The sequence below is a fragment of the Sturnus vulgaris genome, chromosome 17, assembly GCF_052056855.1.
Source record: "Sturnus vulgaris isolate bStuVul1 chromosome 17, bStuVul1.hap1, whole genome shotgun sequence".
Taxonomy (NCBI): domain Eukaryota; kingdom Metazoa; phylum Chordata; class Aves; order Passeriformes; family Sturnidae; genus Sturnus; species Sturnus vulgaris.
The window spans coordinates 12,009,123-12,033,514 of NC_142259.1; the positions used below are offsets into that span (position 1 = coordinate 12,009,123).

Genomic DNA, 24,392 nt, shown 5'->3' on the forward strand with positions numbered 1-24,392 from the left:
AGCAGGGCTGTGCCCGTGCTCACTCACCTGCTCCACCACGTAGAAGGCAAACTGTAAACGTTGTCTCTGCAGCATGGGGATGAGGTGTCTGAAGAGCACGGGGAGGTGCTCGTAGCGATTGCGGAATGGGATCAGGATGGCCACCTGGCAACAGAGACATGGCTCTTACTGGCCACCCGGGCTGGCAGCTGGCCTGCCTGCTCTGGGCTACAGCAGCAGGAGCAGCAACAACAAAGCTCTCCCATGCAGACTAGCCTGAAACCCTTCCAGCTCCCAAAACGTGCATTTCCTATTCACTTTTTGAGGAATTGCTGCTTTGGAAAAATTCAATGTCACCTCGAGCAAAAGGGAGACTTGCAGTGCACCTTCCTCATCTCTGCCCAGCACTGGGGACACAAGAGCAGCCCTTGGGTTCATTATTTTGGACCTGGGCACTGCACTGCCACGCTGCAGAGCTCCTCAGTGCAGCACAGCAGAGAGGCTCCCATCCACATCTGCCCTCCCAGGACCCCCTGTGCCCCTGCCCTGGGCAGGATCAGGGCTGCCCAGCTCCCAGGTACCTTCCAGCGAGGCAGGCAGTCACTCGGCTTCCAGTGCCCTCCCAGCTTGATGGAAGGGTCTTTAGAGAAGAACTGGTGGATATCCTCCATGGTGATCTCGCTCATATTTACATCAATGGGGCCCTCTGCACAGCAGGAGAAGCAGGGGGGTGAGGAACTGCCGTGCTCCTGGGGCAGCACTTTGCTGCATCCCTGCCCTCCATCCCCAGCACTCAATTTCTTTTCTCCAGCACCAGCAAAAACAATTGGGAAATGCTGCTCATGTAACACCTCAGCCTCTGTGGCTGCTACTGGATGCAGCTGTCCATGAGAGCCCCACGATAGCCAGGGTACCCCTCTACTCGTCCCTGCATGTTTCCAGCAGACTAAGCCCCCACCTCTGCAGAGAGCAGTCCCCCTCTTTGGAAGCATTTGCCCTCAAAACCCCAATTTTTCACCTGAGGATAGCTCTGGTGAAGCATTTCTCCCAGCCCATCTCCCAGAACAGCCCTGGCACAGCTCGGGGCTGGGGCTGGCAGCACTGCCGAGGCACAGGGAGCCACCCTGCCATCCCTGCCCCTGGAAAAGGGCTGGCAGAGCCTTTTCACCGGCTCCCAGCACACAATCCCTCTTTTGTTTGTGTTTGCCAAGCGATGGGCTCCTACTTCAGCAGGGAGACATGGCTCTGACACAGCAGGGATTAATTCCTGAGGGTGGGTAAACAATGATTTCCCAGGAGGGTGCTGGGCTCTAGACAGCACTCCCATTCATCCCTAGGTGCCTGGCAGGGAAAGGTGCAGTGGTGGTGAGGCTGGGAATGCCACTGAGTGCCCTCCAAAGCCAAGAGGAGCAGGAGTGGGGCACAGGATGCTACTCACTCATAGAAGGGAGCCTCTCAGGACAGGTATTGTTGGGGAAATAGGTAAAGTCTTCAGGAAGAAACGTTGTGGCTTGCAGAAAGGTGTCATTGTGGCTCAGATCAAGAGGATAATCTGGGGAGGAAAAAAAAAAAAAAAAAAAAGAAGATAAGTTTTCACCTGAGCTTTAGGTGTATTTTTCCAGCCACCTCCCCATGGCACTGTGAGCAGACTCCAAAGTCAGTCACAGCTGAGGATGTCCCCAGCAGCACAGCTGTGTCCCCAGGGCACCAGCCCAGCCGTGTGCTCATCCCCATCCTGGGACAGCTGGCTGCAGAAGCCCCAGCACCACATCAAAGAAACCTTTGCATTTCCTGGCCAAAAGAGGAGTTCTGAGCATTGCCTTTAGGTATCACAGAGGAGCACGTGGCTCTTGAAAGGAAAAGCTACCAGTGCCTTGTCCCTGAAGGAGCCTGGCACAGCCAGAGGGGATGTGCTCCCCCAGCAGGTCCTTTCCCAACAGGAGAGAGGGAAGTCCCAGGCTGGCCTCAATGCCAGGGCAATCCTGCCTGGAATCCTCCCCAAAGGATCAATAGAAACGATCACATTACACATTGACTGCCCTCTGCTCCGTGTGCTTCAAGAGCAGAGGAGCCCCGTGCAGTGCCCAGCACGTCCCTGCAGCCTCCCCTGAGCCTCCTGAGCAGCATCCTCCAGCCCCCTGCTCCTGAAGGTGTTTTAAGGAGGTTTTCCACTGGAACAAGTAATTTGCTGTGTTGTGCTAGCACGTAACATCATGTCAGTAACATTGTTTATTTGCTCAATAAACAGTATCCAAAATATCTCAAAACTCAACATGGGCTGTACACAGAACCTAAGGGCTTCTCAAGTATGAGAGATGTTATTTTGGATGCTTGATACTGTTCCAAATTTCCACAAGCAAGTTTCCCTGTAAACTCCCATTACCAGAGTACACCGGCAGCACTCAGCCCAGGTCACAGCTCACAGTGAAGCTCAATTGCTCTGTTCTGCACCAAGGGCTGCCCTTTTTGCTGGATTTCCTCCCACAGCCTCACTGCCCACAGCAGCGTGAGGACAATGCTCTCACCAGGCAGTGACACCCACCCAGGCACCCAAAATCCGTCAGAGAGGGCAGGTTCTGACCCCAGTGCTAATGCAGCCCTTCTGCCACAGCACCAAGCGCCTCCAGACGTCACCAGCACCCATCCTGCCTGCCAGGGAAGGTCACCCAAGGACGGTGCTCAGGGCTTGGATGTGCTAAAACTGTCCCCATGTGCCTGCACAGCTGGGACTGGAATGGGGCTCGAACACAGCCCAGTATTGCAGCAGCAGCACTGCTGTCACTGCACTGTGGGCGGGAGCACACGGGCTTTGGGATCACCTGAAGCCCCCCAGGGCAGGAGCACACAGGTTTTGGGATCACCTGAAGCCCCCCAGCAGGATGAAGGCTCTCACCCCTGCAAGCAGCAGCAATGGAGCACCTAACCCTCCTCCCCTGGGGATCAGCTGCCTCCTCACCCTGCCCCTACTTTACTTGATGTTTCCAGTCTTAAAAATAGCCCAGGGTGGCAGCCCTGGCAGACTTAGTGCAGCACAGGAGGTGACCTGGGGCGTTCATCTCCTGCCTAAGTCGATAATTCCTCGGCTGTGCCCGTCCCAGGCAGGGCACAGCTGAGCTGGTGGCTGCCCCTCAGCAGGCTGGGCAGCAAGGGCACGCTCACACCTCTGCTGCTGAGGAGATGATCCTGCCCTGGACGGCTCTGCTGTGGAGCCTGGCAGGAGGAGCCGGGCTGGGCTCCCACAGCCAGGCTGGTGGCAGCAGTGAGGGCTGTGCCAGCAGGGGAGGGACAGGCTGGGTGGCACCAGCCCCTCGCACACACCCCAGGGGCAGCTCTGCCCCCTGCACCACGCCGACTCCACTGCTCAGATGTGTGTGGAGGATGAGGAGGCTGGGAAGGAGAGCCTGGGCTGCACCCCTGCAGCCTGCCCAAAATTCAGTGTATTATTTGTGGCACATGTCCAGCCAAGGCATCTCAGCTCATCCTTGCAGGGGAAGAGTGAAGCTCACGAGCACAGGCTGCTGCACGTGCCCAGAGCCAGGGCACGCCTGGCCAGGGACTTTTAAAATATGAAACCTGATCCTTGCACTGAATTTGAAAGTGTTTACCCTCAGACTGGTTGAATTCCTGGAAAGCAAAGAGGTTTTCAGCTCAAATCCCATAATTTCACACCTTTCAAGATTTTCACCCCTTATAACAAGTTAGAAGCTTTTGAACTTTTTACATCTAAATAAATATAATTTTATTATGTTTATATATTTATATATTATATTGATATATTTATTTCTAACGAATTAAATTAATACTTATATATTTCATATATATTATAAATATAATTTTTATATTTTATCAGTATTTATCGATAGGGTATATATTATATACATATTATATATTATACCTATTATATGTAAGAGATAAATCATATAACATCGATAATATATGTTATATATAACATAGATAATATAATATATAATGTATAATGTATTTATTATATATATTGTTTTATATATGCATATATACATCTGTTTTATTTTTATATACATATATAGTATATATATTTTCTTTTTATATACATATATAATATACATTTTGCTTTTATATATGCATCTATATTAAAAATTTTATTTATATATACATATATATTATATATTTTATTTTTATTTTTCTATATATAACATATATTTTATTTTTCTATACATATATATTACATATATTTTACTTTCATATGCATATATAATATATATTTATATATATATACATATATTATATATGTTTATATATATATACGCATATATATATTTATATATATATATACACATATATATTTTTATATATAAAAACAAAAGTGGCAGGCAATTAATCCAATCTTCCACCTTGCATTTACCAGTATAAATGAATTCCTTTAACATCATTTTCAATGGAAAGGGAGCCCTTAATGAAGATGAGTTACTCCAGGGGTACCTGAGTCGTTGAGGCTGCTGTTCCTCTTGGCGTAGGCACTGCGCACCACCTGCTCGTACACCTGAGCTCCAATCGTTCGCATGTTCTCACGGATCATGATGCCCTGGGCTTGCATCATGAAGAGGTAGGTGTTCACTGCCAGGGAGGAAGGAAAAGAGATAATTCCATCAGCATCGGCTTTTGTAGGGAAAAGAAAGCAGGGTATTCTGGAGGCACTCCCAGCCTCGTGCCACAGGGAGCCCTGGGCTGCCCCAGAGCTGGGATGGGGCACGTTTGGAAACCTGGCAATGGGATCTACCCAGCCAAACCTGACTGCCAGGCTGTAAGACAGCACTGCAGCTTAACCGACAGCACGTCTTGCTGCTTAATTAGGGAGGTTTAATTAGGAAATATCATTAAAACAGGAAAGCCAGCTGTGTGCCTGGAGAAGGGCAGCCGTTCCAGACTGCAGCACCCAGGGCTTGCACTTGCCTGGCAGGAACACCCCACAGGCACCAAAAAGCATCCCCACAGCAGCCTCTGAGCCCCTGGCTTGTCACAGCCCGGGCCAGGCAGCAGAACAAGCCCTGGGTCCCCAGGGCACACCCCAGACACATTTCTTCCCCCTCTCCTCTCCTGCTGACCCTGTGCCCTGGCACAGCTCAGGCTGAGCCTGATTAGGTTTCAGTTTAAGCTGACACCAGCTGGCAGGACCAGGCCCCAAAGCAAACGGCAGCAAGCACAGCCCTGTGCCACCAGCAGCTCCCATGGCACAGCAGGACAGAAACTCACAGGGAACAGCAGGATAGCCACAGCCCTCTTGGTGAAGTTCTAAGTTTAAGAATGAAGTGGAAAATAAATAAAATCTTGCCATGAAGATACCAAGAAGGGGCAACCTAGGAGGCCTATTCTGCACTAAAAAAACAGGTCAGAAGACAGTCCAGGAGAGATAAAGAGGGCACAGGGCCAAGGAAACAACAGAGACCCTGCTCAGAGGAGTGCAGTAGCTGATGCAATGTCACTAGGAAACATCCATCCCAGACAGGTCATTCCTACAGCAGCACATCACAGCCTGAAAGCAGCAGCTGGCAGTGCCAGGAAGGCACAGCCATGGCTGGAGTCACCGGGGGCACAGCCTGGGGACAGCAGTGCCACCTGAGAGCAGGGGTGCCCACCCTGGGTACACACCCTTGCACCCCCATGGGCTGCCCTCCTGCCCCCACACACTGAGGCAGCTCCAGAAAGGCTGCCAGACACATTTCCCAATCCCAACTGTATTTTGTTTTCACACAGTAAAGTAAATATTTGAAAGGGGGATGGAGCCCCACGTCATGGCCAGCTGCTGCCCGTGCCCAGCCTGTCTCTGAACCATGGGAATCACGGGATTTTCAGAAAGAACGGGGTCAACTGCATTAAGTGCTTGGCAACTAAATGTCTTGAAATGCAATTTTAGATGTCTGTTTCCAGCCCCTCACTTCCCATACACGTACCCTTTAAGTGGTGGCACCTTAAGCCAGCAATGAGCAGGAGCTGGCTCAGACAAAGCTGCACCCAAACCCTCCTGGCTCACCCAGCTGCTCTGGGGCCAGCTCTGGAACAGAGTGACCACCAGGTCAGCTGGAGACAGCTACAGCTTAAATGTGAGCTCTGGGGCAGTTCTCAGCAAGGCACCCCCATTGCAAGGCAGTGACAGTGAGAGGTACCAAGTGCTGCTCCTCCTCAGAAAAACAGGGAATTTGCTCTCACAGATGCCCAGGGATATGGCTCAAGGAAAAGCTGGCATTCTGATACAGCACCACAGACCAGAAACAGAAGTAGCTGAAATTCCTCATGCAAAGCCTTACACCCAAAACCTTCAGAAGTTCACAATTTTCAGCTCAGAGTTCAGCACAAATGGCATCACCTCCCAGCCCCAGCAGTGCAGCACAGCCCCAGCTCTGCCAGGCAGCTGCCAGCAGGATTTAGGAGAATGGGAGTTCCTGCAGGAGCTGGCAGGAATGGGCTGTTGGGGTTAGCAGTGAACAGGGAGCGATGCTGTCGGGCTGTTGGAACCTTGGGGTGCAGGGCAGGATGCCCAGGGCACCCCCAGCCCGTGCAGCTCTCCCAGATGGCCACGAGCTTTTCCCTCAGCTTCCCAGCCCTGTCACAGCCCTGCCTCGGGTGTGGCACACTGAGGGTTGGTGCTGGGGGCACCAAGGCCATGTCCTGCCCCAGTGACAGCATCCACAGCTCTGCCAGGAGGCAGCACCAAGCAGCACATCAGCCATGGGAACAGCATCCTCCAGAGCCAGGCAGGGCATGGACTGAGCATCACCACAGCCTCAGCACACACAGACAGCCCAGCAGCCTCCCAAAAACACACAGCATCCTCCAGAGCCAGGCACAGCTTCTCTGCCCTGCATGGAGCAGTGGGGGCTGAAGCTGAGCTGCTGATGGGGCCCAGGCTGCTGCTGAGGAAGGGGCAGCGAGGCTGCACCTTCCAGCCCACACTGAGCTGGGTCAGTGGTGAAAAACAACTCGCTGGTGCTGATCAAGTAATTTCACTTTCTACTTCATTATGCTTTGACTTGCTGGGTAAAGCAGATCCAGGTTTGGTGAAGCATGAAAGAACAGGAGAGACAAATGAGCATGCAGTCCCTGGTTAATTTGAGGAAGAGGGAGGTTTGTGAAAGCGCCGTTTGTGCCTCGGCACAGCCACATGACACAGCCTGGCCGGGCTGCCCCGGCAATCCTGAGCAGGCTGTCACAGCAGCCACCATCCCAGGGGACTGGGGCAGCAACAACACCAGCTTTGTGTCCGGCAGCAGTTGCCTTTTCACTATTAACCCTTTAAAAGAGATGATTAAGGAGATACCTGGCCAAGGATGATGTGCCATGAACACTCCACACACCCAACATCAACAGCCCCCAAAGACCAGAGCCCCTTTTCCTACCCTCAGAACAAACCTGCATGAGACAAGCTTCACAAGCACTGTATTTATCCAGAACACACAATTCATTCGGGTCACAAAATCGGATTTAATGCACAGTATTGCAGACATTTCACTCCCTGTGTGCACACAGTGCTTTAGATCAGCTCCAGGGGCTGCCATGGCCGGGGCTGGGGCTGCACCAACATTTGGCAATCTCTGTACCACCGAGCTCAAATCTCACTCCCCCTCCATTTGCTGCCCTTTTGATGAGCAAATTAGCCATGCTCTAAATTTATTAAGCCTGACCTGGCTGGCCCTGCAGAGCCCAGGGCCCCTGTACCGAGAGGCATTTCCCAGAGCCCCTGATCCCCCCGGAGCATTCCCTGCTGCACACTCAGGCTCGTGGTGGGCTTGGCCTGAGCCGTGCTTCAGGCACAAAGCAATTCTCCCTGTTGTGATATATTGCTAATCTCATCACACAGGATGATCTCGAAAATTACATCGGCCTTCTGCCTTTCTTCCCTCTGAGCATGCGGCACTTGAGAGCACAGCACGGAGTGACAACAGCCTGGCCACTGCCACTGGGCAGCTGGACAAGGAAGCCAGGGCAGAGGGCAGTTGTCCCTTTTTCTATTAACTTCCAGCAAACCCTCACTCCCACCCAGAAAACAGGCAGAATTTAGGAATCCATCTGCCCAAGTAACTGCCTGAAGATTATTCTTGTTGGTTCATTAAAGGACAAGTCAGCCCTGCTGTGATTTAAACACATGGAAAACATGACAGCTTGTCACCAGCTGGAGCAGAGGCACCGGGCTGCACCCCAGGGCATGGCACCCCTTGGGATGCTGCACCCTAACCTCGGCTCACAAGCAAACTGGGAGAGCAAGTGCTCACTCAAGCCAGGAGTGGAGGCAACAACTTCAGCCAGGGAAATAAAGTCCAATTACATAAATGAGCACTGAAGTCTTCCTGTAATCATTTCTCTGTTAGTATTTTCGGAGCACTTCTAATCAAGAAACAGCTGACTCTCTCATAGAAAATTAGTTTCATCGTGATGATATGTACTAGAAGAGGCAACAGGGTAATTTGCAGCTTGGGAGCTGATTCAGAAGAGGCCTGACTGTGATCTCTGCCAGCCACTGACACAGGACAGGCACAGACCTGACCTGTCTCACTCCTGACCCATCTCCTGCGGAAAGGACCTTCCTGCAGCATCCCTCTGCCAGGGGACAGCAGCTACCCCGAGCTGGGACAGACAGCCACTGGGACTGGGGCAGGAAGAGGGGCCAAGTGGCTCAGAGCAGCCCTGCATGCCTGCAGCAGTATCAGCACCCAGCACGGCAGCCAGGCTTTCCTGAGGAAGGAGCCAGTCTTCCTCTGCTTTGAGATTTAGGGCTTTCTGCCACATTCAGCATTTTTCCCATTCATTACTCCACTCATGCTGCAGAAGCACCGAGGGGCTGTTTGAGTTCATCATGGTCTCACTGCTACGTGCAGCCTCCTCCTGCCAGCCCCTGGAGCCCCAAAGCAGCAGGGACAATCCCTGCCCAGCCCCCGGAGCCCCAAAGCAGCAGGGACAATCCTTGCCCAGCCCCTGGAGCCCCAAAGCAGCAGGGGCAATCCCTACCCAGCCCCCGGAGCCCCAAAGCAGCAGGGACAATCCCTGCCCAGCCCCCGGAGCCCCCATTTCAACAGCACAGTCACAAACCAATGCAGCACCAGAGAAGCTCCTGCTAAACACTAGACCAGATGCTTGCAGTGGGCACAAGGTGCCCAGCAGTGGGACACCTCACAGGGGAGATGGAGCAGTGACTGGAAGGGGTCAGGGACCCTTCAGAGGGTCCTCAGGCAGCAAGGGAGGTTGCTCAGGTCACCTTCCAGGTCCTGCCTGCTGCAGACACCTCTGCAGGGCCCAGGACACTGAAACCAGCAGAGTCATGTCTAGTTAAGCCTCCTGCTAAGCTCTCCCCGCAGATCCCCAGCATCAATCCAGCTCCATTAGCATTAGCAACACAAAGGGGTTTAATCAAACTAAGCCTCTAAGTAACCCAACTAGGAAAAGTAGCAGCATCCCAGTGTTAACACACCATGAGACAGACCTCTGTCTCTATCAGTTTTCCAGTGGCACTGTATTCCCCAGACATGCTGAGTGCCACAACAACTAAATACGAGGTTCCTATTAGTTTTAGAGAATTTAATATTAATGCCATCACTGTTACTTAGCCCTTTGCCTCTAAATAGCACAGGAAGGAATAATTTGATACATTAAATGGTCTAAGAATTAATAGTGCAGCAGCAGCACTGAGCTGGTAATTACAAACCACTTGTCCCCAAAATTGGCAAGTTGGCAGCTTGCACGTGCACACAGCACGCAGGAAGATGGGAGGCTAAAGCAACACTCAGTCAAAACCTGAATATGGGAAATTTGTATCTGAACTATCTCACAGAAAAATGACCCTGGGAAAGCCTCAGCAAGGGGAAGAAAATCCATATTATTCCAAGAGACCCTAAATTTTTCGTGTACATATTTAAGGTGGCAACTTGTATTTGCCCTCCCACAGCTGCCTGCACTGAGCTGTTTGTGCCACTCGCTCTGGAAAGCGCTGCACTGGCTTCGGGATCTCCAGCAAGAGGAGCACAGCGTGCTGTGAGAACTCAGAAGGCCAAGGGAACTCATAAAACATCTGCAGCACCAAAGCAGCCGTGGAAGGAGCTCTGCACCCCAACAGCAGGCACGGCTGGGGGTGGGATTGAGCTCCGGGTGGGATGGAGCCCCGGGTCACCGGGTGGGATGGAGCCCCGGGTTGTTGCCAACACGTGCAGCAGCCAGCCCCGTGCACGTGGAACAGGAGCACACAGCTCACCTGTGCACCAGGGCAGTAAAGCCAAGGGGGGCTGTAAAACCACACTGGGCTGTGCACATCGCAAGAGCAATGCAGGTCTCTGCTGCAGTTCCTCTCTGTGAGGAAGGGCACAGTGACACGTGCAGGCTGGAGCACAGAGCACAACCAGCCCTTGCCCAAGTTAAATATTACCCTTCCTCGAGAGATTCAGGCTCTCCTACTTTAATTGCCACTCAGGAGATGCGATTGCACATATTGCATGTCCTGTTTATTTTCCACCCCTCCGTGCCCAGCTCCAGGCAGCCTGCTCTCCCCAGGAGCACCACAGCATCCTGTGGCAGCAGCTGCGGTGCAGGCAGAGCACGAACCCGTACACGAAATGAGCAATCAAAGGCTCTTGGGCAGGAGCTGACACCGACCCGAGCTCCGGGCTGGCAGCACCGGCTGCTGCTACCACAGCAAACACTGACGCTTCCAAACACTCACAGCTCCGCGTTTGTTCTTTCGGTTCATTAGGAGACAAAGGAGTGGGAATTCCTGCATCCTGGACACCCTCTGAAGGCATCAGGAATCCCAGTGCCTCAGCCCAGTGCTCGTGTAGGAGCAGGATGAACAGAGGGAGAGCTTTTGTTAAGAAAAATAATAAATAAGAATTAAGTGAACGCTTGGGCAAGCAAGGGAGAGGAAAATCAGGCAGATCCTCCCCAGTGGTGTCCTTGAAGCGGGAGGGCAGGGAAGGACATGGGCAGCTCCTCATCCCCTGGGCCATGGGAACTGGAACAGCTGCAGGAGACAAAGGAAATCCTCCACTGCAGGCAGGCCCTGCCACCAGCCTGGGCATCCTGCTCAAACAGGCAGTCACAGGACGTGCAGGAAAATGGGGACATGTGGAGAGGTGCTGCCTAGGAAATGCAGTCAACAGGAGTTCCACCAGTGCTATCCTCCACCAGCTGGAAGCAATCTAGAATAGAATCAGACCACAGCAGAGAATAGGTGGGATTTGGATTTAAAATTTCTGTATACAGCAAACACCAGTTAAATAGATTTTGAAATCATTAATTTGTTAGTCTTCCAAATTAGGAGAATTGGAAATTGTTAAAAAACAACTTAAGAGTAATGGATCTACTGACTCACCACAAACTGCACTGTCTGGAGTTTTAACACCCTGGCTTCGATGGAGAAAAAAAGAACAGGTTCTGTTGTTTTGGCTATTCCCCCCCAAAAAAAAACCAAAGACCTGATTTTTCAAGCATGTTTTACAAGTTCAGCGTGGCTGAGCAAAAAAGGTTATCACATGTACAGCCTCATGTCTGCTGCAAGGGAGCTGTTCCAGGGGGGCTCCGAGAGCCTCTTCCAGGTCAGTGCCCTGCTGCCACAGCGGGCTGGCCCGGCCGGGCTGGGGGAGCCACGGGCACACGGGCAAGGGGGGCTGTGCTCGCCATATCCAGGCATGGTCCAGCATGTCCTATTTCCACCTGTTTTTTTCTTCTCCGAAAGAAAGAGCTCGGGGAAAGCCCCGCTCCCAGCCCAGCTCGCCCACGATGCCGGGGAGCCACACGGGCATGAAGGGCAGAGTCAGGGCAGGGATTCTCACTCTGGCCTGTGCCGAGCCCGTTCCTGTCCCCAACCTCTGCAGGGCAGGTGGGGACACCCCAGCAGCCCCCAGGGAGGGACACCGGGCTCACCTGAACCTGCTGTTTCCCCTCTCCCTGGGGCTAAAACGCCCAGGGACAGGCCCATCTCTGCAATGCCAGGTGGGAATAAAGCACCCCCAGCTGCCTCAGCCCTGACAGCACAAAGGCTGCTCTGCAGCAAGCACCATGTGCACCATGGAGACCGAGCAGAGATCCCTCTGCAGCAATAGCCCAGCCTGGCCCTGCTGTGGTTTCTCCTCTGGGCACTGCCAGGCCCTGGGAAAGAAGCCATGCCAGGAGCACAGCCACAGCCCCACCTCCACACTATGCATCTGCCTGACTTGCCAGCCCTTTCAACTCCTAAAAAATTCTCCAAGCTGGAATTCTTCGATCACGTGGGATGATTGTTGTCCGAGATTTTCAAAGGCAGCAGCTCAGAGCTCCCTGCCAAGGGTACTCTCACCATGCAGTGCCATTTAAGACCCACAGCAGCTTGGCCTCCACTGTCAGATTACAGAGTTGTTCTTGTCTGCAATAATTAAAGGCAACACTGTGAATGGCCTCTCCAGCTGCTGTGTTTTATTACAAGCAAAAAAGCTATCAGAGAGAGGGTGCAACTTTGAACTTCCAAAACACAGACCATTACCTACGGGATTTTGTAAGAACTCTGACATCCTAAGACATTTATTAGCTTTGTTGAGAGCTATGTAACCTTGGAATATACAACGTTTTTATATGATTTTCTTCCGCCTGACAAGCAAACTGGTAATATAGCTGCTGTAAATAAATTAACTGATTCCATTAGTGTAGGGAATGACTTCACCGGAAAAAAAATCATCCCTCTATCTATGAACTCATTTAACACCTAAGAGATTCATCAAATCCCAGCCTGTGTGACACCTCCCTAGGTATCAGCAGAAAAGCAGTGGCTGAGTCTGTTTGGGATGCCATGAACAGAAAAAACCCTTCCTTCCATCAGCCCACAGACCTGTGCCATCTGTGCCCTTCAGGACCAGACCCCGGGCTGGGCACACACAGACTCCGTGCAGGGACGGGCTCGTGGCTTGCCCCCAGCTCTGCCCTTCTCTCCTCCTCTGCTGGCTCGTCCCTCATTCCCAGACAGGGCCAACACCTACCAACAGCGTGGCCACGCTGGCGCCAGGCACAGGAAAACCCTAACCCTTATCATGGAAGGGGAATAGAACACCCTGGTGCCAGGGAGCAGATTGGCACCACCCTGTACCACAGCACCACGCTCCGAGCTGTGCCCAAGCACTGCCAGCGAGTTACACATTAATCCCAGATAAGCAGGCACAAGGATATTGAGCCAGCCAGCTCAGCAAGGGATCAGCACTTGCACAGCCCCGAGCTGCACCAGGGCTCAGGGGACATCCCCTGGGAGGGACAGGAACCTCACAGCCCCGACTCCCACCCCAGCAGGCTCAGCTGGGTTTGTACCAACAGGGAATAACCTGGGGCAAGTCCGGCAGGGGCTGGCTGTGACCTGGCTGTGGAGATGGGGCACAAAACATCCTGCCCGTCCCTCTCCATCACTGCCTCCTCCTGCCCCAGCCACCAGCACTGATCTGGCTCTGCAATGGTTGGGGAGGGATGAGCACACACAGGGGCACATGAGGGAACAGCAAACATCCTTTTCTTCCCTCTCTCCCACTGAAACACCTTTAAGCTCTTTGCACACAGCAGCAACTTAAGTTTCCTGAAGAGACTTGAGTGTCTGCCAAGGGTTCTGACCACTGTCTCATTGATATGTGCAGCAGGGGGAAAAATAATAAACTAATCAATTCCAGCCTGTCTGCAGCCAGAAGCCGAGCTCTGCAAACACGAGTCAAACATACAGCTACCTGGAAAAACTAAACACATCAGGAATGGGAGGCCAGTGCTCCCAGGTGGAACAGCCAGGAGAGCTGAGCAGGCAGAGAGGGCAGGGCTCCTCTGGGCCAGAGCAGCCCCCAGGGGCCCCAGGAAGGAGCTGGTTGAGGCTGGTACCACCAGCACCTCCAACTCACTGGGCATGGCAGGAGTTCACAGCAATGCAGCAGCCACCCTCCTCCTCCTCCTCCTGCCAAGGCATCAGCCATTCCCTCCACACTGGGTAATGAGATTTTAGCTTACACCAATTCATCCACTCAAGTCACCCCATTTGTGCAGGTTGTGTTTGGTTCCCCAGGCTATTTCAGCTAAAGGCCATCCTCCCTCACTGGCCCCTTCCCCCGTGTGGCTGAGCCCCTGGCAGCCCTATAAATGCTGTGCTGCTCTCTGGCAGCATCTCGAGATGTTTGGGGATTTGTGACCCCTCCCCAGGCAAGGGGGGACACCCCACGTGTGAAGGGGAGGCAGCTGGGGGAGGGCAGGGTGGGGAAAGGGTCGGTGCCAGCCTGAGCCTGCTCTGTCACCAGCTCTGCAGCACAGCAGAATGGACAATCACTGTGTTAACAGGAGTTTTTCTCTTTTAATTAGGTGAAAGCAGGGTTAACCTCGAACACCCTGAAGCTGGGCAGCTCCTGTCCCCCCTCCTGCCACAGCTCCCTCCATCTGCTCTTGCCCTGCAGCCCTTCCCATGCACACAACAACCAACCCTGGAGCTGCCTCACAGGGCCAGGTACCAGCAGGGACCCTGCTGCTGCAGCCTAGAAACTGTCAGAGCATTTGTACAGCCCAAGTCAGGCTGGTGGGGAGATTGCACACTGACAAACCTGCCCAGGCCTTTGAAACACAAAGGGATGCTGGACCAATCCTTGCCTAGAACTCCACATACGAGTTAGGGTGATGCATAATGGGTCTGGGCAGGAAGAGAACAGAGGCAGCACCTTATTTGCAGGTTTGCTTAGCAATAAATTAAACATGGAACATTGTACACCTGGCTGTCACACAAGACGCTCTGCCAGCCCCACACCAGGGCTCAGGCACATCCAAGAGAGATGGGGCAGGCAGGACAAGGGGCCCAGAGCTCAGGCAGGATGTGACAGAGCACGTCCCTGCACTTGCTCCAGGGTTATTCCCACTGCAGCAGACAGTGAGGCAAAAACACTGAGGTCTGAGAGGCAGAGGGGAGAGATGTTTGCAGAGTCCCAGGGCTGCTTTATACAAAGGGAAGGAGCAGTGATGCTGTGGGGAGCACCTGCTGCTTCCTGGGAAGAGCCTGATTCACCTCAAAGCAGAAGCTGCCCGTACCCATCTCCAGCCAAGGCTTTTGGCTGGGTTATTCTCAGTTCTACAGGCAGTGCCCACAGTCACGTTCACAGAGAGGGAGAGCTGTCACCTGTGTTTGACACCCTTGCATCAAATGGCAGCAAGACAGAGGTTGTTTCCTCGAATAAACTTCTCCTTTTAAGAAGAAGAGAAGGTAATTTGAATAACCAGTGTATTTTCAACACTTGCTCAACTGGAGCATCTCACTGCACGCAGGTGAAGCGGTGCAGAACACACTCACAGCTCACAGACATGGAGACAGGGCACCCCAGAGCACCAACACAGCTCTCGTGGCAAAACCCCAACCCTGCAGGAAAGGGACACCACACACCCTGGACAGTGCACTCACCCTGCCACTGCAGGCAGACCCTGGGCAGTAACTCTAAACTCTAAAACTGCCCACAGGGACAGTTCCTAACCGTGGGCTCCCTCTGCACAGCCAAGGCCACAGCAAGGAGCAAGTGCCTCTGGGCTGGCAGCAGCAAGGGACAGCCCCTGCACCATTCCTCTGCAACCAGCAGCAGCTCCCCTGCTGCCAAAATCCTGCAGGGACCAGGGCAACGCTGCACTGGGGCCAGGGGACAAGAGGTCCTTGTGAGCCCAACGCTGCTGACAGGGACATGTGGGGCTCTCTGTGTGAGCAAGAGAGAGTCTGGTCCCTGCTGCAGAGCCATAAGAGTCAGAGCTGCTTTTCTAGAAAGTGGAAGCCTGACTGCCAAATGCCAGAGCATCTCACTTAGCTGTCAGCATGAAGCTTTATGTTTCTGGGAACATGGTTTCAAGCTAAAAGCTGGGAAAGGAAGCCTTTCCCCCCAAATCCTCCATGCTGGTCAATGACTAACAGTGTTCTCACACTCCTGCCTCCCCAAGGCCTCACACTTCCCCAGTCTGGTTTTGCATTTGGTCAAACCTGCCTGCTAAACCTCCAGCTTCTTCGAAAGCATGGCTTGCCACACAGGCACAGGCTGAGCAATGCTCCCACTCAATAGCTGGTCTCCAGGCTGGCATTTCCAAGGGCTTTGATCCATTCCAAATAAGGCAATCAGCTTAGCCCTTGATTAAATACATAGCATAATCCACCTAAATCTTGTTAGCTGCAAAGCAAGTTGCTCGTCTCACCAGTTGTGGGTGGCACTGAGTGCCACCCCAGGGCAAGTGGGGCTGTGGCAGTGGGAAGGTGTCCCTTGGGGCATGGCCTAGGCAGGCAGCAGCACTGGGGCAGCTGCTGACCACAGCCAGGCCACTCCAGCAAGCCCCTGTGGACTCAAGATGCAGGAGCTCACGGGATCCTCCTGCAAAGCCTCCCCTGCAGCACACAAAGAGCACCCACAGAAGGTGTTTGCCCCCTCCCAGCTGGCAGGTACAAGGAAGGTGCCCCCAGGGCACTGGTGGCCCAACAGCCAGTAAAACCCTTAAAAAAAATAAAAACAAAAAAAACAGGAAAAGAGAAATCCCTGACCCTGAGCAGGGAGCCAGGCTGCATCATGGAAGGAGGATGTGCTGCAGCTTTGGGGGAATTTCACACCACAGCAGTTTTCCCTTCCTCGGGAGGAATGAATCAGTAGCCCAGCACTGTGGAGCCTCAGCAGAACAGGAGAGTGCTGAGAGGGAAGCACACCACAAGGGCAGCCAGGAGCCTGGCCCAGGTGAGATGCAGGTGCACAGCCAGGACATCAGCCCCACATTCACCTGAGGGTGCTCTGGCCAGTTCCTCCTGCTGAGAAAGAAGAAAAGCAGCACTTCCCTCCTGGTGCCACACCTCCCTGCACTCCCCACAGCAGGCACCACTGTGGGTGCACACACGGCAGGACATGGGGAACCCTGGCAGTCTGGCAAAAGGAAACCTTCCTTCCCCAGGTGACCCCAATCCTCTCCTGCATGGCTCTGGGATCACATTTACAGGTGAGTCTTTCCCAGCCTGCTGAGGCAGAGCACTGAGCTCTGACCATGAGGATGCTGCTCCCCAGCACTGGGGCTGTGACCCCACACCCCACCAGCCTCCCCACTCCCACCCCAAATTCCAGTGGGATAGGAGACAGGAGAGATCTCCTCCTGAGATTACAGTGGGGGTGTTACTGAAATCTTTAGAAGACAAATTCCCTGTGCTCCCTATTTCCCTGCAGGTTTCAGACCCAGCAGGTGAGGGCTGGCTCTGCATGCAGGTGACCCACGGGGGGCTGGTCACAGCCTGAGGCAGGAGCCCTGCAGATCTCTGTTCCATGCTGCATTAGCAACTCCAACCCTTCCTGCTGTAGCCAGGCACGTTTCATCAGCTACCGGAAGGATTTTAAGTTAATTTAACGCCATTAACACATTATATGGCTTCTATTATCCCAATTACCCTAAAAATCCCAGGTATAGATCTCGAGGGGAGTGCAGGGAGGACGAAAAAAATATTTAAAAATTAGTAAGGAGGGGAAAAAAAAAAAAAGTCTTAGGCATAATCCCAAAACACAGTTTCAGGCAGATCAGGAAAAAACCTCACAGGACTTCAAATGAAACAAAATAAAAGCAGCCAACAGAGGCAATATCTGCTTTCACCAAACAGTAGCCAGGAAGGCTGAGCAGAGCTCAGCTCGCCAGTCACCAGCTGCTGTAACAGGAATCGGGTTTTTGGCATGGGGATCCTCCCCCCAAGCCGGACAAGGGAACAGGCTGCCCGCAGAGGAGCTGGGATGATAAATGACAGCACTTGAGCACTGCAGGGGCATTTCACTGCTTCAGAGGTTGCTGCTATAACAATCTTCTCTGACTCAGCAGCTGAAAGGGACGCCGGGAAGGAAGCACCATAAAAAAAAAAAAAAAAAAGTCATGCATTATTAATATGGACTCTGGCAGCAAGACATGAGTTGGAAAAACACTGAGGGGAAAAAAAATGACTGCAGAATAAGAGTGAGCTGCATGTGTGGAAGCATTTCACATTCCTGCAGGAGGGGGGGCCACCCTGTGCCCCTCCAGGGTCCCCAGCTCCAAGGGAAGCCCGTGTTTGCTGACAGAACTCAATATCCACGGTGCTCTCAGGCTGCTGCAGAAACCAGCATGAGCTCTGGGCACGGCCTGGGCTCCTTCCCATCAGCTCTGGGCTCTCCTGCTGTGGCATACAGCTGCTCCAGCAGTTTATTTTTATTTACCTGTGCTCTGTGCATCGCCTGCTGGCTCCCCACAGCTCCCCCCTGCATCCCAGCCCTGCCAGCCAGGGCAGAGGTGCCCAGGGCTCCGAGGCAGAGCCCACAGTCCCTCCCAGCCCCACAGGGCACCGAGGCAGGTGCTGAAATGCCTTCCCTTTCCTACCGGGTACAGAGGGGAAAAATATCTGCTTGCACTTGACTACGTGGTGCACTGCAGTGTTTGCTTTCCTCTTCTATTCCAACTGCTTTGTACAGGTTTTTTTGGAGGCAATTTATAAACCTCAGTGTTCACATGGCCATCTTCTCCACTTCCCACCCAAAATCCTTGCTCCCAAGCTGCTGCTGTGGGGAGACACCATCAATCAAGAGTGTGCACTCGTGTCACAGGCACCCATGGTCCCTGCCAGCCTGTGCTGCCAGTGCAGGAACCCCCCAGCCCCTGTCAGCAGGGCATGAGCACAGCTCAGCTCTCAGCCCAGCCTGGTCCCCATTCTGTCTCTCCAAAGCAAAGGAGGTGTCAACACAGGTTACAGAGTCTCCTTTGATAATTTGTATGGCAATAGTATTCAATAAAACCAATCAATTATTTTGCCATAAATTTCTCTAGACACACAAACAAGCACTGGTCAAACTGCTCACACCACAGCCCAGCCCACAGCAGTGCAGGCTGTTTTGCCTGTATTTGCTTCCTTCCATTATGCGTGCAGTGCCATCCTCCATACGGAATTAGTTCCCAGCCTTTACCTTTCAGATTAGAAAGGCTCAGGGAGGGAGCAGCTTCACAGGGGCTGGCTCACACACAGCCCAACCATCACACAGGCACGTGCCTGCTCACTGGAGCAGGAAAACAGCAGGGAAAACAGCACAGGCTGCAAGAGCAAGGGAGACTGAGGCACAAACCACAGGGAAAACAGCACGGCCCTATTTGAACTCCCATCCCCTGGAAGCAGCCCCCTCCCTGTCACAAGAGCTGGGGACAGACATGGACACCCCAGCTTGGGTCCCCTGAGCTGCAAGGAGGGCTGGCCAGCACCCCAACAGCATCCCCAGAGGAGCCCCAGGATGAGCACCCTGCTCAGGACAAGGCTCTAGAGAGGTTTGTGCCAGCCCAGGATGCCAAACACACCTGCAGGCTCACAAAGGGCAGAACCCGCTGGGTTTGCACCTCAAACAAAACCTAGGACAATGACCTTTGGGAAGTCACACACAGCGTCACCACTCGCTTTCAGCTACAGCCCTGACCCCTCACCTCCCCCGCCAGGACAGAGGCAGGAGCTGAAACCGAGCTTCTGTCACCCCTGCAGAAACATTCGCACACCTTGAGAAAGCAAAGTGTCAAATGAGGCTCACTGAAGCTTGTGGCTTTACCAAAAACACCCACAGTCACTACAAAGCGCGGTGGATCCCCGAAACACCTCCCCCCCAGGTCCCTCCTCCACTTTAGCAAGACCAGCAAGCCCCAGGAAATTCCTTTTACAAAGAAAGGAGGAGCCCCCGGCCCTGCCCATCGTACTGCACACCACAGCTGCACCCATGAGGACCCTTGCCACCAGGACAGGTGACATGTGTCACCTGCTGCCACCCCTGGGACCCTTCCAAGGAGCAGATGAGGATGGCCCAGGGCTCTTCTCCTGCGGGGCATTGACATCACCCTCAGCTTTCCAATCCACCTTTCCTTTCAAAATAAGAGCAGCTCCAGAGTAATGCTGAAAGCCCTGGTGGTTTTCATGTTATCTATTTCACATTCCCCCAAAAAACCACACCCAACACCATCTCTCAAAAATTTCTGATTTGGGCTTATCTTGCATTTCAACAGCACAGTCCACTATACATTTTCTCCTCTATCTCTCCAAACAGGACTAATCCCCACGGTATTTAGAGCTAGTGCTAGAAAAGCTTCAAACACACATTAACCACCCTAAAGCATCCGTGTTCCAACTGCTGCCAGCCAAAACCACAGGCAGAACAGTCTGAATGCAATGGGGAAGAAAAAGCCTGTATGGAAATAAACTTTACTAAAATAACCCAGCAAAGGTTTTGTCAAAGTAAATATACACATTGTGTTGTGACAATGATGTTTTAAAAATAAAACTGTTCAGGGAAGGCTTTTCTTGCTCTGTACAGCTGCAGATCAGCTTCTCTTCCAGACCCCTCACCCTCAGTGCTGCCACAGGACAAGGACAGAGCCAAAGGACATCAGCCATGCCACCACCACTCTGCCACCCTTGTGAGGCTCCCCAGAAATTTCAGTTAAGAGGAAGCATTTAAAGACTCCATGTGCTTGGATATTCAAATCCATCAATTGTAGCAGCATTCAAACGGGATCAAGTGCAAACATACAGCTCCCCACACTGCTCATCTCCATTCCCTGCACTGGTCCCCAGGGGGGTTCACTGTACCCTGCAGAGCAGATGCTGCCTGAGTTAATGCAATTAATGAGTCCACCTGGAAAAGAGGCAGAAGATCAGCTCAGGAAATAAAGCAGCAGTGTCAGAGCCCTTCTCTCCACCAGAGCCAGCAGCCACCTGAAGGGCTGAGCCCCTGTTGGAGCTCTGGCCTCCCTTGGCCCCCCAAACCCTTGAAGACCATGGGCTGACAGCACGGGTGGGTTTGCTTTAAGGTCTGCTCTGCTACAGATCACTGAAGTTTTGAAGCATTCAGTTTGCAGGAACGAACCAGTACCTGGAAGATTTGTGTCTGCCAGTCAGCTTCCACAGAGACACACGGATGAAACATGAACTCTTCACATCATCTGCAGCTGCAACACCCAGCGAGCCACCAGCAAAATAACCCAGACCAGACGTGCCTGACAAACAGCACAGGTGCTTATAGGCAAAGAAAACCCAGTAATTCATCTCCCTCCAAGAAACCTTGCAACCTGTTAGCCCTGAGCACGAGGTGGTCTCCAACCAACGCTCTGCACCACCAGCACCTTGGATGCAGTGGCACAGGAGCAGCTGGGTGGGACAGGGCTGCTCCCCACCCCAGCCCTGCCTTGTAGGAGCCTCTTTGCTGGAGGAACGTGGTGCTGCCAAAGGAACTCCAAAGCATTTCCCACAGCTGCCACCAGTCTCCTTCTGCTTGTAGCACAGGAGATCCCGAGCTCCAGTTCTTGTATCAAGGACCACTTGAAGATTTACTAACCCCAATCACTGTCAGATCCAAGGACTGCAATATCCTCAGTGGGACACGCTGTGGAGCCAGGCTGTGAAATGCTGCTTGGCAGATCCTTTGGGCAGAGAGAGTGAAGGAGGGCAGTGCTGCCCGTGTTCCACAGCAAGACACCACACTGCTCGTGCTGCCCTGGACATGAAAGCCAGGGCTACGACAGCACAAACCTCATTTCGTTATCCCGAGCTGCACCTTCACCTTCTGTCCCTTCTCAGGCACCCGGCAAACCCAGCAGGGCAGCAGCACCCAGCCCCTGCCCGGCCGAGCCGAGGCCATGGTGGCTCACTCACCGTGTCCTGCTGGGACAGGCTGGGCACCAGCACCCACCGTGGCCAGAGAGGGCTGGGGACTCTGCCCTGCCACCCCCTCCTGCCCTGCTGACTCTGCCCAGGCTCCTTGTGCCCCCATCCCCACAGCAGAGCTCAGAATGCAGAGCAGCAGCAGCCCTCTGCCCCACTGTGCCACCCCCCTGCCCAGGACCTTGGCCACCACTCTGTCCCTCACCACCATGGGCACCTCAACCACTCCCCACAGTCCCTCCAGCTGGGAGCAGCAAAATCTTTTGCCATTTCCCCCCAGAACGCCTCTGTGCTAAGATTTGCCAGGCTGATGCATTAAAGGACCAAACTGGATCAGGCACCTTTGGTGATACAATATTGTTCCAAAAGTGACAAATGAGCAGCTGCTGGTCCCCACAGCTCTGCTCTGCTACTCACACAGCCTGACAGAACAGTGCTTCAAAGCCCTCCTGCCTAGCAAAATCAAGTTCTTGCACCATAAATGTAATTCAGGGCTAGTGGTGCTACTTTCATGCCCCGTATGACTGGTTGGAAGCAATTCCTGATAAGTTTGGAGGAAGTAAAGCCAGACTGAATTACAGCTCTCTCTCAAAGGTAACAATCTTTCACCCAATAATTTAAATTCTCGATGTTATTTTCCTGCATCAGATTCAACCAAGTACGACTCCTGTGGAAATCTAAGTTTAAAAAAAATAAAATTAAATAAAGAGGCTTGGCTCCAGCATCCATCCAGATGACAAAGGAAAAGCCAAGAGCTGCTGCCTGGGAACCAGGGAAGGCCCCTGCGAGCCACACAGCAGCCACCCTCTACACCAGAAACAAGTCCAAGGTCTGAAGTTCCCACTGTTGCAGTTAGAGGTATCCAGATGAAATAACTTGCAGCTTGAAAAAGCATTACTGCTTTCAGTTGCAGAAGGAAATTCCCTTAATTTCCTAGGCCCTGTTCAAGGAGAATAAAACCAGACACTTGTAGGAAAGCTGGATGAGCCACTACCATGTGAAAACAGGACACACAGGGATGATCCCACATCCCATGGATGAATTCAGAAGCAGAGGATAGGATGAAATAGAAACAGCTTCTCGAGGTGTTCCAGCTCCAAGTCAGCACACTCTTTGTGCCTGCATCATCCTTGCTTCAAGGATGGGCACGAGGTCTGGGCATGGACAGAGGGGCTCTGGCAAGCCCATTTCTCCACATCCCATCTGGGGAAGGCACAAAGGGCAGGACATGGCCTCTGTCCTGGGAGGAGCCTCAGTGCCAAGAACAAACCCTGCAAAATAACCTGTCCAGGTGCCCCCTGACCTCCACAACAGGACAAAACTGATTGCCCAGTGCCAAGCTCTGTTTTATCCAAGGTGAGGCCAGTGTGACTTCTTGCAGTGAAAGCCCAGCAGCCCTGTGCCCTGCTGGTCCCTGAGCTCTGGGCACAGTGAGCACAGGGACCTCTCCTCCACACGAGCATCCCCCTGTACCTGCTGCTGCAGGGCCCCGAGGGCAGCAGGACACAGGGCAGCTCTGCAGCCTCCAGCCACTGCTGCCCCTGCTCATGGCTGCAGAACAATTGGCCACCTCATCCCACACACAATGGCCACGATGAGACAGAGCCACACAATGACCCGGCCAGGGCAGCGCCGGGAGCAGCGAGGGGGGCGAGGAGAGGCTGCTGTGCCTGTGCCACCGGCTGCTCCTGGCACTCACCTGGGCCATGGGAGCCCAGCAGTGTCATTGCCAGGGCGCTGTGTGGCGAGGACAGACGGGTATTGGATGTGAGAGCTGGGAAGGAGGCAGCACTGGCTGTTTACATTGGATTGCTCTGCACAAACTTGAGGCCACAAGAACATTTCAGTTCTGCAGGAGGAAACCTTGGTGAAGAACAGGAATGAGGAGCTACCTTGGGCATCACCTAAGTCCAGGCACGACACAAATGCAAGGCAAAAAAGCCCTGGACTCCCTGCAGAAGCCGAGCATGGCTATTTGCTGACAGTAAACACGAATTTCTTCTGCATTTCCGCCTGGAGCAGACTGCTGGATTACCTGGGCTGTGAGGAGCCAAACACCACAGCAAATCAGGCCAGCACTGGGCAGGCAACTCAGAACCCAGGCTGGGCTCCCCTTCCCCATCTCCAAAGGGCACCAGGAGCAGTTATCCAGCTTTTCCAGCTGACAAGCATGCCAGCTCCACACCAATGCGCTGAGACAGCACCCAGAAGTGCAACTGTCCCAGTTTTCTCCTGGCACTGGTGCACAACTGCCTGAACACAACACGCCTCGGCAGTGCTGGTGAGATATTTCCCCCACAAACGTGGGGCCTGGGGACAGGCTCCTACCCATGGTGACAGCACACCCTACCATGGGGATGCCATCCTGCCACAGGACCGTTTCCAGCCCAGAGGGGCTGATGCTGCCCAGGCTGGCTCCAGCCCTGCCACCACCAGCTGCTGACCCCCAGGAGCAGAGCTGGCTGTACAGACCCTTCCCAGCAGCCTGGGGCACCAGGCAGACAAAAGCCCTTCCAGACTTCAGCTGGTTCAAGCTCACTTGTAGCTTCAGGTCCCATTTATTTGGATTTGTTTTTCTTTTCAGCTGAGGTACAGTCAAGGAATGGATTCATCACTTTTCTGCCCGTGGTTTAACCAATGAACTGCAAATCTCTCTTCAGCCACTTCCCCAGCACACCCTACAAGGGATGGGCTCAGGACAGACAGAGGCTTCCTCCAGGCCCTTCAGTGGCCATGGAAGAATAGCCCAGCCCCAGTCCCTGCACTGAGGCAGCAGCAG

At 53.2% G+C, this 24,392-nt stretch overlaps 1 protein-coding gene across 1 annotated transcript in view; it reads right to left on the bottom strand.

Moving 5' to 3' along the window:
* The window catches only part of B4GALT5 (beta-1,4-galactosyltransferase 5), a 32,806-nt gene that overhangs the window by 6,436 nt on the left and 1,978 nt on the right, over positions 1 to 24,392 (bottom strand). Inside the window, exons 2-5 of the mRNA XM_014876067.2 lie at positions 4,438 to 4,572; positions 1,418 to 1,531; positions 561 to 685; positions 28 to 144 (exon numbers count right to left, since the gene is read on the bottom strand). Coding sequence (XP_014731553.2) covers positions 28 to 144; positions 561 to 685; positions 1,418 to 1,531; positions 4,438 to 4,572 — 491 coding nt within the window. The remainder of the gene's footprint in view (positions 1 to 27; positions 145 to 560; positions 686 to 1,417; positions 1,532 to 4,437; positions 4,573 to 24,392) is intronic.